The 13,551-nt window shown below is 39.1% G+C and overlaps 1 protein-coding gene across 4 annotated transcripts in view; it reads right to left on the reverse strand.

Moving 5' to 3' along the window:
* Nucleotides 1-356: 356 nt before the first annotated feature.
* MED13L (mediator complex subunit 13L) overlaps nt 357-13,551 on the reverse strand; it is a 306,319-nt gene continuing 293,124 nt past the window's right edge. For all 4 annotated transcript variants that reach the window (XM_035257744.3, XM_035257743.3, XM_078337398.1 and 1 more), the window contains 5 exons: nt 12,098-12,274; nt 10,331-10,488; nt 7,809-7,970; nt 5,188-5,300; nt 357-3,183 (listed from right to left, as the gene is read on the reverse strand). In XM_035257744.3, coding sequence (XP_035113635.3) covers nt 3,051-3,183; nt 5,188-5,300; nt 7,809-7,970; nt 10,331-10,488; nt 12,098-12,274 — 743 coding nt within the window. In that variant the 3' untranslated portion in view covers nt 357-3,050. The remainder of the gene's footprint in view (nt 3,184-5,187; nt 5,301-7,808; nt 7,971-10,330; nt 10,489-12,097; nt 12,275-13,551) is intronic.

Below are 13,551 nucleotides of genomic sequence, written 5' to 3' on the forward strand. Positions count from 1 at the left end.
AGAGAAAGGTGGTGGAATAAATATAGATTTGTCATTTGTGCTAGGATCGACCACAATCTTATAGCTGAGAGACACCATTAGATCTCATTGACTCACAACAGTTGATTCAGTGTTGTGTGTGTTAGCATCTAAAAACTGATTGAGGAATGTACTTGTGACCTGGAGTATGAGAAGACCATTTCCGAACAGCTGTTGGGGGTGATCAGGGCAGTGAAATTCTACATCCGTTTCACTGACTGGAAGGTAGAGCCTGGCTACTGGTCTAGGGCTGTTCAGTCCATATGCACACACCTCTTGAACAGGTGTAGATAATTTTATGCAAAGGCAAGATGGGAAGGGAAAAAAGCCACTCAAAGTTTCAGTAATTCAATAATTTATTCCTCTAAAAAAGTGTGTAAAAGTATATAGCTCTCATCCACAAGGTATATATGAATGACATTTAAAATGGAGGCCTTTTAGTATTGTTTCTTTTTATCAAAGTCTTTTAGTGTACTGTACCAGCGCTATACTGTAGTTATTTTTTTAAATGAACTTCACATATTTTTGTATTCTTTCAAATTGTTTGCTATATATAAAAAGAAGCTCACTGCAAAATGCTTGAAGGAAAAAAGGAAACAAAAGAAATTCAGAACTTCCCAGAAATGTACAGCTTTTACATTTAAAAAAGGTTCTGAAATATACATACAAGCATGCTGGACGATCCCACCCTTTTCCCCTCCCCACTTCCCCTTTTTTGTTCAAACCATGGTAAGAGTTCTGATTTCTGCAGAATTTCCAAAATTAAAAATAAAAAAAAATAAAATAACTTCTCACTCTGTAGCAAATCCAGGGCTTGTACATTTCAGATTAATTCAGTAAAAAACTCACAAGTAAAATAATGCATATTTAAGGGAAATATACAGACTTTTTCACACAGAAGTACATAATAAGATTTTTTAAAATCTATTGCCATTCATTTATTTTTGCACAAAAACGTATAAATATGTCACCAGCTTTTCTTAACTTAAAAAACTTAAATAAAAGACACCAGATGAAAACTACCCTTTGCTGCCATTTTTTTTTTTAAGTTTTTTGTAGGGGTTTTTTATTTTTTGTGTTTTTTTTCTTTTTCTGCTTAGAATTGGGTTTCTAGGGAAGAAAAGCCCCTGCATTAAAAACAGCCCATTTAAAAAAAAAATTCAAAGTTCTGATGAATTCTGGGAAAAAAGCAACCCCAAAGTGGTAAAAGATTACAAATATCTACTTTACAATTTGTCTTCTCACCAAGATAATTTTATACAAGTTTACAATCTTCATCATCTTATGCTCTTCAAAAGGCCTTGAGAATTTTCCTTTCTGATTAAGAAAAAATAGCACTGCAATATTTTTAAAGTCAATTTTACACTGTACACATTAGATACAAATGGTTTGATATATCAGATTTTTTTATCCTATACATTGCGAAAGTCAACCCCCCCCCTTCAATTGGTGGTACAGAGAACAAAATTATCCATTTACAAGTTATTTCTCTGCTTTCACATTCCCACCACACAACTTTTTTTTAATATAATGTTTTAAACTTTAGATTATTTCAAGAAAAATACTTTTACAAAATCATATCAATTATTACATTTTTCCTTTTTTGTTAATAACCAGGACATGGAAGTCTCTTGGAAGAACTTTTAAAATTTGCATGATTCTCTCCACAGATGACAAGAGCTCAAAGGCCTGGTCACAGTGGCTCCTGGGAGGCCAGTACACGCCCACTGCCCTCACACAGAAACACACAACACAAGGGTTAGAAACAGGGTTTCAAAGACAACCCTCTGGGCCAGGAATGAGGAGTCATAAAATACTTCAATTAGCCATTAATGCTTTAAAAAGGCATTTTTTTTTAAAAAGTCCCACCACAAAGGCTCAACTTCAAGTACTAATTTAATGGTTAAGTTGTAATATTTCTTTGAAATAATATTCCTATGGTCCAGAAAAAATTCACCATATTTATAACTGATTTCATGAGCAAACACTTTCGATTGTTATATGTACATAAGTCCCTTTTGATCTAATGAGAGGAGAGACCTGGCTTTCGATAAGAATTCACTAGAAAATATATTTCCGTTGTGACTATATAAAACTAATTAAGGTACTTGCCTCCATGGCTCTGAGCTGAGCTTGACTGCCTTCTGTATAAAAATGTTATCCTTCATGAAACGCTGGCCACTTAACATGGCAGAACTTTTAAAACCCAGTTTGTTGTTAACAAAACCTACTGCTGGGTGGTTTTGAATGTACTACTTTCAGGCATGATCTCCCCAACGTGATTTTACTCCTTTTCCGGCTTCTAGGACAGAGGTATGTAGTCAAAGAATCCTATGGTGGATCTGAATTGGGTTTCAGCTACTGTACCTGGTCCTTGTGAATTAAAAAAATAAAGTCACGAAAACCATATAACAAAACAAATTAAAATAAATAATCAAAATGAAGCTGTCTCCAGACCTTCTCCATTGACACACAGGTTTGAAGTCAACCAGAGCACTCATGCCAATCTGGATGGGAGCACAAGGGAGACAGAAGCCCCAGTTATGAAACCATGTACTTGAGCTGGTTCTTATTTTTAAAAAGTCCCAGATTATGGAGTTCAGGTAACCCACAGGCCATACACCAGTAACTATAGGATTTCATCCAAAGGGCTAGACTGCCCTCAATTGTATACAGAGGCTGAAAACACAGACTCTTGTGCAAAAGGACACTGTCTCTTCTGTTTCCTGCTGAAAAGCCACGAACAACCACCACTTCCTGTGGACCAGTGGTTGGGGGCTACACACACCATCGCACTGGCTGAAAGTCACCACTTATGGAAGTTTCCAGGTCCATGAGAGAAGTGTCAAGGAGTCACTCTGGTAATGAACACTGCAGAATTGACATGTGCCTGCTGAGAAGGAATCACAGTGCAGGACTGTGGAGAGTGGTCTGAAGAAAAGGATGTGGGGTATTTGCAGAGTGTAGCAGTTTCCTTGGACTGAGGTTGCAGGGAGAAGGAACTGAGCCAGAGAGAACAAGTGCTTTTCCAATTAAAGTATATTCATGATGGCATTGTACAACTGAGTGAGCACCACAAAGTGGACGGGAAGGCAGGAAGTACGGTCCTGGGTGGCCGGATTGCACGTGAGCCAGGACAGGGCATTGTACTGCTCCAAAACAAACCTGCCAAAGAGAACACACAGACCGGGGCATGAGCATTAAGAGGGAAGACTGGTTCTCAGATTCTAGCACATTCCAGATCTTAGCAGGAAGGAGGTCTCAAAGGCATCCTCTAACTTTCCCCAGGCTCCTTCCCTTGTCCTTTCCCCCATGTTCCTCCTTCCTTCTAGACCTGGATTATCTAGTACAGTAGCCACCAGCCACATGTGGCCACTGAGCTCTGCCAATGAGCCCAGTCAGAACTTGCACAGACTGCAAGTAAAAGTAGGAACGGGAGCTCAAACACTTGGTATTTTTCAAAGCATGTAAAAGGGCTGGGTCCAGTGGCTCACACCGGTAATCCCAGCAACTGTGGGAGGCTGAGGTGAGTGGATCACCTGAGGTCAGAAGCCCAAGACCAGGTTAGCAACATGGTGATACGCCATCCATCTCTATCAAAAATACAAAAATCAGTCAGGCGCAGTGGTGCACGCCTATAGTCCCAGTTACTCCAGAGGCTGAGGCAAGAGAATCGCTTGAACCTGTAGGCTAAAGTTGCAGTGAGATCCTGCCACTGTACTCCAGCCTGGGTGATAGAGCAAGACTCATCTCAAAGAAATAACAATAAAAAGAAAAGAAAACAAGAAAAGCACATAAAATATTTCATGAATATTTTTATATTGTTACATGTTGAAGGAACATTTTGAATATATTCAGTTAAATAAAATACATTACTAAAATTAACTTCAATCAGTTTCTTTTTACTATTTTAATGTTACTAGTAGGGCAGATCATGAGGTTAAGACATTGAGACCAACCTGACAAACATGGTGAAACCCTGTCTCTACTAAAAAGAAATACAAAAATTAGCTGGGCATGGTGGTGCACACCTGTAGTCCCAGCTACCCGGGAGACTAAGGCAGAAGAATTGCTTGAACCCGGGAGGCAGAGATTACAGTGAGCCAAGATTGCACCACTGTATTCCAGCCTGGAGCCAGGCAACAGAGTGAAACTCTGACTCAAAAAAAAAAAAAAAAAACTTCAGTTAGATCTGAGGTTCACATTGTATTTCTACTGGACAGTGTTCCTCTATGGCAGGAGTCTCCATCCAACCTCTTTTGGCACCAGGGAACAGTTTTGTGGAAGACAATTTTTCCATGTGGTGGGGGATGGTTTCAGAATGAAACTGTTCACCTTAGATCATCAGGCATTAGAGTGTCACAAGGAGTGCACAATCTAGATCCCTTGCATGTGCAGTTGACAACAGGGTTCGTGCCCCTATGAGAATCTAATGCTGCTGCTGATTGAAAGGAGGCAGAGCACAGCTAGCTCACTCTGCTTACCACACACTGTGCGGCCTGGTTCCTAACAAGGCGTAGACTGAGGGTTGGGGGTCCCTGCTCTAGGGGGCCTGGAAGCCAAATTCATGTTGATCACGTTCTTGATTTTTATCCATAAGTATACATTAATCTATAATGTATAGTTTCCTATAATTTCCTAATCATTTAAGAGTTAGAAAACATTAGAAAAGGCTTGCATATTTTCTCAAGGTATATGAAGAATGTCTGTGGCTTGCCAAACTTCAAGAGAGTTAATAAACACTTCTGGGACACATTTGCCAGCTGTGTAATTTACGTTCTAGTCCATTTTTTTTTTTAATCATATACTCCACCTCAGGAAGGATAAAAAACATTTTCAATTGTGAGATGCTTTAAAAGTTCCAGACATGTCTTCTAATTAACCCTAAATCTGACCTCTTTTCACCGCCACGAAGTGCCTTCTCTGAATAGGAAGCAAAGGCAACTGGACTTGCCTATCACTGCCTAAAGGAATCAAATGTGATCCACGGCCTATCCCATGCATCTATGGGGGCTACAGGTCTCACTGACCGATCAGACACTGTTTCACTGCACAAACGCCAGCATCTTTTCTGTGAATACCACACTTAAATTAAAACACCTTGGAAAGATAAGAGTAAAGGAATATTGTTTCAAATTGCACTGCTATGTTTCCTAGGTTGATATCTACCTTAAAACATCAGACGTCGTTTTGGAGTCAAGAGGGTGTGGAACCCGCTGAGAATTCCTGGCAGGCAGAAGTTCATCTGTCTGTGCTACTGAAATGTGGTGATGCAGCGAGGCCTGGTGAAAAAACAAAGAGAGTTACCTCTCTGATCTAGACAATCGCGGTGCAGCAGTGAGGGAGGCCGTGTCTGCCAGAAGTCAGGGTTTCTACGAGTCTAAAACTTTGAAGCTGCTCAGTAACCCCCAAGGTAAATAACTTCTTATTCTAGAGTTGGGGGAAAAAAAGCAAACTTTTTGAGCCTATATTTTGTTTCTTCAATGGAAACAGTCTAGCACACACAAAAATAATACATAATAAGGTCCCATGAACTGGTATCACCAAGATGCAACGATTAGCAATATTCACCCCTTTTCTATTTTCATTTTCTGAATTATTTTAAACAAAACCCAAATATTAGCATCTCTACAAAACATTTAAAAAAAATTAGCTGGGCATGGTGGTGTGTGCCTGTAGTCCCGGCTACTCAGAAGGCCGAAGCCAGAAGATTGATGGAGCCTGGGAGGATGAGGATGCAGTGGCCTGTGATTGCACCACTGCATTCTAGCCTGGGCAAGAGAGCAAGCCTCTGTCTCAAAAAAAAAAACAAAACAAACAAACAAAAATCAAATATTGTATCATTTTGCTTATAAAAAAGTCAGTAGATATCTCACATAAGGACCTTTTAACATAAGAGTAATTATCATACACAATACAAATTAACAATGATTCCTTAATATTATCACCTAATCTGTAGAATAATGAGGAAGATAAAGCTCCCTTGTTATCTCAAAAAATGTCTTTTTATATTTGGTTTACTAAAATCATGAGCCAACATGATCTATACGTGACAAAGATTAAAGGCACCTACTGTCTACAGTCCCACTTGAAGTAACGGGATTCAGCACTGGGTTCAAGCGGTGCCAGCACACTACACCTATCATAAAGTTCCTCATCAACTTTTCCCCTAGTGATTTTGGTATAGTTTACTTTATTAAATGACTAAATAGTAATACACATAAAGGAGAGGCAATACATAAATGCTTCTCTTTATTTTTTTATTTTCAGGTTGAGTTGACGCTCTAGCAGTTACAAATGATAATGATTTTTGTTTGTTTTCCAAGGATTTGTTTCAGTCTGTTACTGTCATCACTCTTTCTAATGAGCACATTGTCCCATCCCATCCCATCCCTGGCCAATAGGACTGCCCTTTAAGATGGCTCCTGAGGCCCTGATGTGACCGTAAATCATCTTTGGTAACTTTCTTGCTTTAAGGTATGACAAGATGCCCCAGGTTCATTGTGATTACTTCATACCTGGAATTAGTCATCTCTTCAAAGAACCATATTTCCTTTAAGTGACAATGGTATGTAGGAACCACAATTGTGGCAACAGAGGTATTTATTGCTGCTAAGCTTTTTCAGCAGACAGAGCTAAAAAAAAATGTGTATACTTTTTTAAAGAGAAGAAATAAATCTGCGCCCATACTGATAATTCTAATTCAAAATAAAAAATACATGCATTTTTAGATGCCTTCTGCAGTTTTATAATAGTATGTTATAGTCATTAGGAAAGGAACATTGCTTCACTCTTAAGTTTTTGGTTTAATTCCCATCATTTCTTTTTGAAAAGATAAGCAGCTATGTGTGTATGTGTATATGTGTGTGAATATGTGTATCTTGTAGATTACTCCATGGCAACCTCTATTCCACAGAATGATTATATAGAAATATTCCCCATTTTGTTACAGATGATGAATATTTCACTGTCTGGATGTACCACAGTTGATTCAATCAGGCCCTTACTGATGGACATTTAGGTTCTCTCCAGTCTTTCACATATGTCACTTTCTGTTTTGGCAAAGAACTTTTGGACTATTCCTTAGAGACGGGACTGCTGCCCTCAAAGGAAAATGTGTAGGGCTGCATCATTCAGCAATCCCACCAATACGAGGACGCTCTCCTCCTATCTGTGCCAACACAGTATGCTGCCAAATCTTTATATTTTTGTCAATCTGTGGGCAAGAAATGGATTTCACTCCAGGTGGTGGTGGTGTTGTTTACCACAAACTGCAAGTAGGGGATCTTTTGTTTTTAACACTTAAGATTGGGATTAAAAGGTTCCAAGAAATATATAGAAAGGAGCAAGTTGTAAATGTGCGATGTTTACAGCTAACTCTTACCCTTCTCTAATGAAGAACGTGAACAGTCCATGGCAGGGGAGAAAGAGGACGGCTAGTTACTACACCTTCAACACAGGTTTACCTTTACTGAGAGTGATGCAATACAGACATGGATAAACACCACTACACTGAACCCCATACGTCCATCCTAGATTTACCCTCTGGGCCCCACAGTCTCCTCCATGGGCTAATGTGACTCATTTCTTTGTGACATGGTTTAGGGTCCTCCTAAATTCTACTCTCTACTTACAACTATAATTAAACTTTCCTCAGAGTATAAGTAGATACAAGAGAAAAAAGGAACAGAGTAAGATTATAGTGCCTAAGAGTGAAATTTCTACCCAAAATTAAATTTAAGCATAAATCACTCATTCCTTGCAAATTTACAATATGACACCAAACCAACCTTTAAGAAGAGAGGGCACTGGTTTTGAGCCTGGGGACATGACGACCAAAACCACTGGGGAAGATTCTCAGCTTTGGCAGTTGATACAAAATACCCAAGAGCCAACGGCTGCTGCTTTAGCTCCTCTGGTGCTTCTCTAGAAAGAAGACGTTCACCCTGGCTCTGAAAAATAAAAATCCATAAACCATGATCAGCATTTATCTTAAAGTTTGAAAAATGAACTTTCATGAGTTCACTCTGCACACTGCAGTGAATGATCCCCTTTGTGGTAGCATCTCACCGAAAACAACAGGTGACTGAGAAAGGTAAACAGGGCCGGCATCATCTTTGCTGCACACACAGACAAGATACCAGCAAAACTGACAGCCTCGGTCAAGTAAGTACAGATTTATTTGCTTGAGTTTCTTTTCTGTAGGATGTAAGATCTATTCCATGGCATTATTATGTAACAACTAAAATGGAAAGATCACAATCTCTGACAGCAGAAGGCTCTACCACACTCACGTGCTCTTTCACCAGCAACCAAAGACACATGAGCGCACCTGCCTGACCAGGACAACGTGACACCAATATGTGCATAGCACAAATGTTCCTGAGCCGCAGGCAGTGCCAGATCTGCTCACAGAGAAGTCATGTTTTCATCTGCAGCATTCCCCTTCATAAGAGACTCCTAGAAGAAGCTCACTATGTTTTGCTGCAACTGACATTTTCCTTATCTTTACTTCTTTTAGCTAGCTTCAATAATTGAAAATGTACCTTTCATGCAAGCAATAAGTAATCCATTTGTTTATAAAAGTCTCTGTTTAAGCCGGATGCAGTGGCTCACACCTGTAATTCCAGCACTTGGGAGGAAGGCGGGCAGATCATTTAAGGTGAGGAGTTCAAGACCTGCCTGGCCAACATGGTGAAACCCCGTCTCTACTGAAAATACAAAAATTAGCTGGGCATCATGGCGCACACCTATAATCCCAGCTACTCAGAGGCTGAGGCAGGAGAATCACTTGAACCCAGGAGGTGGAGATTGCAGTGAGCCGAGATCGTGCCACTGCACTCTCATTTGGGGAACGGAGTGAGACTATGTCTCAAAACAAAACAAACAAAGAAACCCTTCTGTTAAGAGGAAAAAAATAATCTGCAGCTGCTGCATCAAACTGTATCAATTCTGAGTCAGTTAAAAAATAAAAGTCTACTTCCACTTTGAATGCATTATTTTCCCTGCTGTAATGTCTTAACTGGGTATCAAAGAATGTTTAATGGTTCAGAAAAAGGAAATGCTGAAAGCCTCTTGGAGGTCACCTGGGTGCAGGTGCTCAGGACTGAAAAAGGCCACCTAACTAGCTTCAGAACAGCACAATTTAAATCATGACATTGAATTAAAGACTAACTTTTTAAAAACAGACAATGTAAAATTTGTGTTTTTCATTCCCATCACCATTTCCCATGAACAAATTGCCATTAACTGGTAAGTAACTGCAAAGGAAACAAAGACATTTAAAATCTCTTCCTTCCAGAGGAGGGTAACAAGGGCAGGTATAACATGGGAACAGTCCTTGTTGCCCTCCTCTGGTTTCACCTGCTCCGTGACTAACCTAAGCTTTAAACCTTCTTTCTCTCCATTATCTAATAAAGTCAGTGCTGGAAATAAAAGTGTCACTGATGAAACTTAGGCACTTTACATCCAACTTTGTGTCTAAATAAATGAGTGTGAGCAGGGTTGCTTATACTTGTTCAGTCTAAGATACCAGGTGTAGCTATTTTTCTAAGCCTTAACTCCTCAATCTCATAACATTTTAAATAAACAGTATAATACAATGATGCAGGAGGAATCATCTCACTGTGAAACAAAGTTACCACAAGCTATGGCAGATCCCTCTAACTCTTAAATCTTCTGTTCATCCCCCTCCAATATCCCTGAGACATTTAAAGATGAAACCAGCTGTAAGCTCTGGCTTTTTCCTTAATACTCTGGCATTAACCTGGACACAGCTGTAAAATCAATCTCCTGACGGCTCTTGCCATTGCTGCAGGTCAGCTAGAAAGAAGAGGGCTGCAAAGTAACTAAGCCAGGACACGCAAAAAGCATGGCTTTCAGAAGAAGCCATCACCAACAATGTGTTCTTCAATCAGCACAGTTACTCTGCATATTGAATAAGTACTGCTGCTGTACTAATCTCTTAAAAGCCACTATTTTGGCAAAAAATAAAAACAAAAAAACCCTGGGAAGTAGCAAGCAACTAGAACTAATTTTTGCTAAGAAAACAATGCATAAAAACCCTTGCATCTGTAATAGGACTATTCGTCTGGTAAAACTTATTCATCAGAAATAATAACACATTTCTTTCAAATTCCTGCCTTCTATTCAAAAATAGAACTATAATCAGTTTCCCACACTTATTTCTCTTGTACCAAGGACCCAGACCATTAAGAAATGTGCATGCAGGAACAAGATGATCAGCTGTCAAGAGGATTATCTTCCTGAAGGCTGTGGTTGTCTTAAACAACGTACTCCAAGTCATCCTTACCCGACTATGCTGGAAGTGAGAGCCCACACCAATTCCAGAAGGAGAGCCTGGGGAGGGGACTGGGGAGGAGTTGGGAGAGGAATGGAGGTTCCCAGTCATTAATATGCCAATATCATTGTCCATATCATCTGGGAATGGAAGGTCAACAAACATATCATCTAGAGGGAAGGGGGGGAAAAAGCACAGAAATTAAAAAGATAGTCCATATCAACTATCATAATAATCCCACTTAACCTATGTCATATTTTGTTAGCATATGGCTATTATTCACACACACTCTTAGCAACTTAGTAAGATTCAGTGAAGACCTACTGGGTGCAAGCTATTACAAATTATTCTTTTGTACTCTCTCCAGTGATCTCCTTACATAAAGTATTAAAGGAATGCAATAAAGAATATGACATAACAATCTACACTCTATATAGCCTCCAAAGGCACATAAAAACATGGTTAAAAAAAAAAAAAAGCTAAAGCAGCAATTTAATCATTAAAGTTGACATCATGCAAAAACACAGTAGACTCCATCTTTGTATCCAATTAGCATCTAAAATACCAGCGGCTGAATGAATGCATGTTAACAGGTGTGAACTTGCCCTGAAAACGAAGACTTATTCCAAAAGCAGATCAAAGCATGCTTTCTTTTCTTTCTTTTTTTTTTTTTTTTTTTTTTTCCTGAGACTGAGTCTTGCTCTGTTGCCCAGGATGGAGTGCAATGGCACAATCTCGGCTCACTGCAACCTCTGCCTCCCAGATTCAAGCAATTTCCAGCTAATTTTTGTATTTTTCACAGAGACGGTGTTTCACCATGTCGGCCAGGCTAGTCTCAAACTCCTGACCTCAAGTGATCTGCCTGCCTTGGCCTCCCAAAGTGCTAGGATTACAGGTGTGAGCCACTGCACCCGGCACATTGTTTTCATTAAGAAATCCTTCCCAACATTGTAAAAATAAGGTACACTCGCAGCAGAAAATTTGTAAAGAAAAGTATAAAAAGTGAAAACCATCATGTAAAATCCAATCACCATGACCATTTTCTTCTATAATTCTTTTATTTTCTCATATATTTGCTATTCCATTGTAATCATTTCAGATATAAAATTTGGTATCTTTTTCTCTATTCAATTTTCTGTAAGTAAACATTGGTAGCTGTTACAATTTCTTCAAAAACAATGCAAATGCATGCATAATATTGAGGGTTTTATAGTTTATAAATACTGATTTTTTTAAACAAATGCCTTAACAGATATTCAAACCAAAAATTTCCATTAAGAATAATCAAATAAGGAGTTTCTCTATAGCAAATTAGATTTCCAATGAATCTAGCTAAAGGAAAGTGCTCTCTTCATATTGCTTAGTACTTCATACATTTCAAATCAGATCATCAAATATTTATTGAATGAGTGGCACCCAAGAACAGAACACTGCCAGGCACATATTATTTTTTTGCCTCTAATGAAAAACAGAAGAAAGTTAATTACCCGAGAGAGGAAAGTATTTATTTGATCTTGATAATTGTGCAAACAAATTAAAGCTTAAAGACCAAAAAGATTCTCAAACCTTCTATCCCTTCTTCATAGTTCCTGGGTTGTTTATTATAACTAACACACACACACACACACACACACACACACACACACAAGCACACAAAAAAAACAAACACACACACACACACACAAACAAAAACAAAAACCATACAGCAGCCCAGTGATTCCATACTCTGGCTCTGTCCTGCATGAAGGTGGGCACTATGCATACAGGACTTCTACTCACCATTGTTGGGGCTAAACCCATCTTCATTGGGGTAGTTGGCTGGAGCCACCTGGATGGTTGAAGATGTTGGGAACACCAAGATGTGTGTACAAGAAGCATCTTGCGGGGTGTTGAGCTGAGATGACTGCATGTTCAGTGCAGTACTTCGGCCAAAAACAGAGCCCATTGTGACAGCATCTTTAAAGAAAAAAAATACGAAAATGTTATCAATCCCCTTTGTGGAGCAATGAACAACCCCAGAAAAGATTTTTTCAGAGGGCCTGATCTGGAGTGGTGTGAGTCTGACGAAAATGCCATGATAAATACACATTCCAAGTTGAGCCCAATTGTTTAAGTGTCTTCCAAGAAACTGACTCAGAGCACATAGCTATGATAACCTGAGTTTCATTTCACACTGAAAAGGTTAAGATAAAATTGGATCAAGTCTACTAAATGTTTTAATTACTTATGGAAGAAGTATTTCTAAAAATAAACCCCCTACCTTCTTTTCACCTCTGGTTGTTCACAATTTATAAAGTACTGTTCTAAATGGTAACAAACCTATAGAAACAGTACCATCAAACCAATACATGTTAAGACACTTACTGAATGCTTACTACATGCCGGCATTTGCGCTAAACTCTTCGTTCAAGTCGTCTCATTTGATCATCACAGCATCTGAAGGCAGGAACTATGATCCCCATTTATAGATGAGGACAAAAGCGCACAGAAGTTGCATAACTGCCCATGTGGCAGAGGCAACAGAGGTAACCTCCGGTCTAATGAGGACATCTGTCTCTCACTGGATTAATGACAAGTAACCCCATTCTCACAACACAATACATTTGACTTTTACAAGGAGTAAGTGGACACAGTCTCCCATTTGATCCAAGAAATATATGGATGGTAAAGATAGGTTATGAAAGTATAAAATAGCTTAGTTGCTGGTTTTCAAAAACCAGCCAGATTCTGAAGAAATTCTGTGGCCACATGTTTTGGACATCCACAAATGACACCTAAATCTATTGAAAGCTTCCTGTGTACCAGGTACGGTGCTAAATGCTTTACCCTTGTTTGTGTAACCCTTCATCTTCAACCATATCAGAGACAATCTAAATATAAATATCCCTTCAAGACTGCTGTGAGATTCTGCCAAATGCATGTCTTCAAAAGGATAGTCAAATATGCATCCTGTTGGTGTCTACTTTAGCGGTTCTTTGGAGGGTGATCTTCTCCTACTAACAAACTAGGGTCAGGTAATAGCCATCATCCATGACCCTCGGAGCTCTTGATTATATTCAGAACTTGGTCTCTCTCCCAAGCTATGGTCAACAAACATGATATAATCACAAATCACTTCCTCTGGAAGGGATCAAATGTTTTCCATCTTTAAGTCTCAAACAAAACCTTCTCCTACAGAGATATAATGAAGATAGAGTCTACACTTGTCTGTGGACTTAAATTTGAGTGGACTG

This window comes from Callithrix jacchus, chromosome 9 (assembly GCF_049354715.1).
Source record: "Callithrix jacchus isolate 240 chromosome 9, calJac240_pri, whole genome shotgun sequence".
Lineage (NCBI taxonomy): Eukaryota > Metazoa > Chordata > Mammalia > Primates > Cebidae > Callithrix > Callithrix jacchus.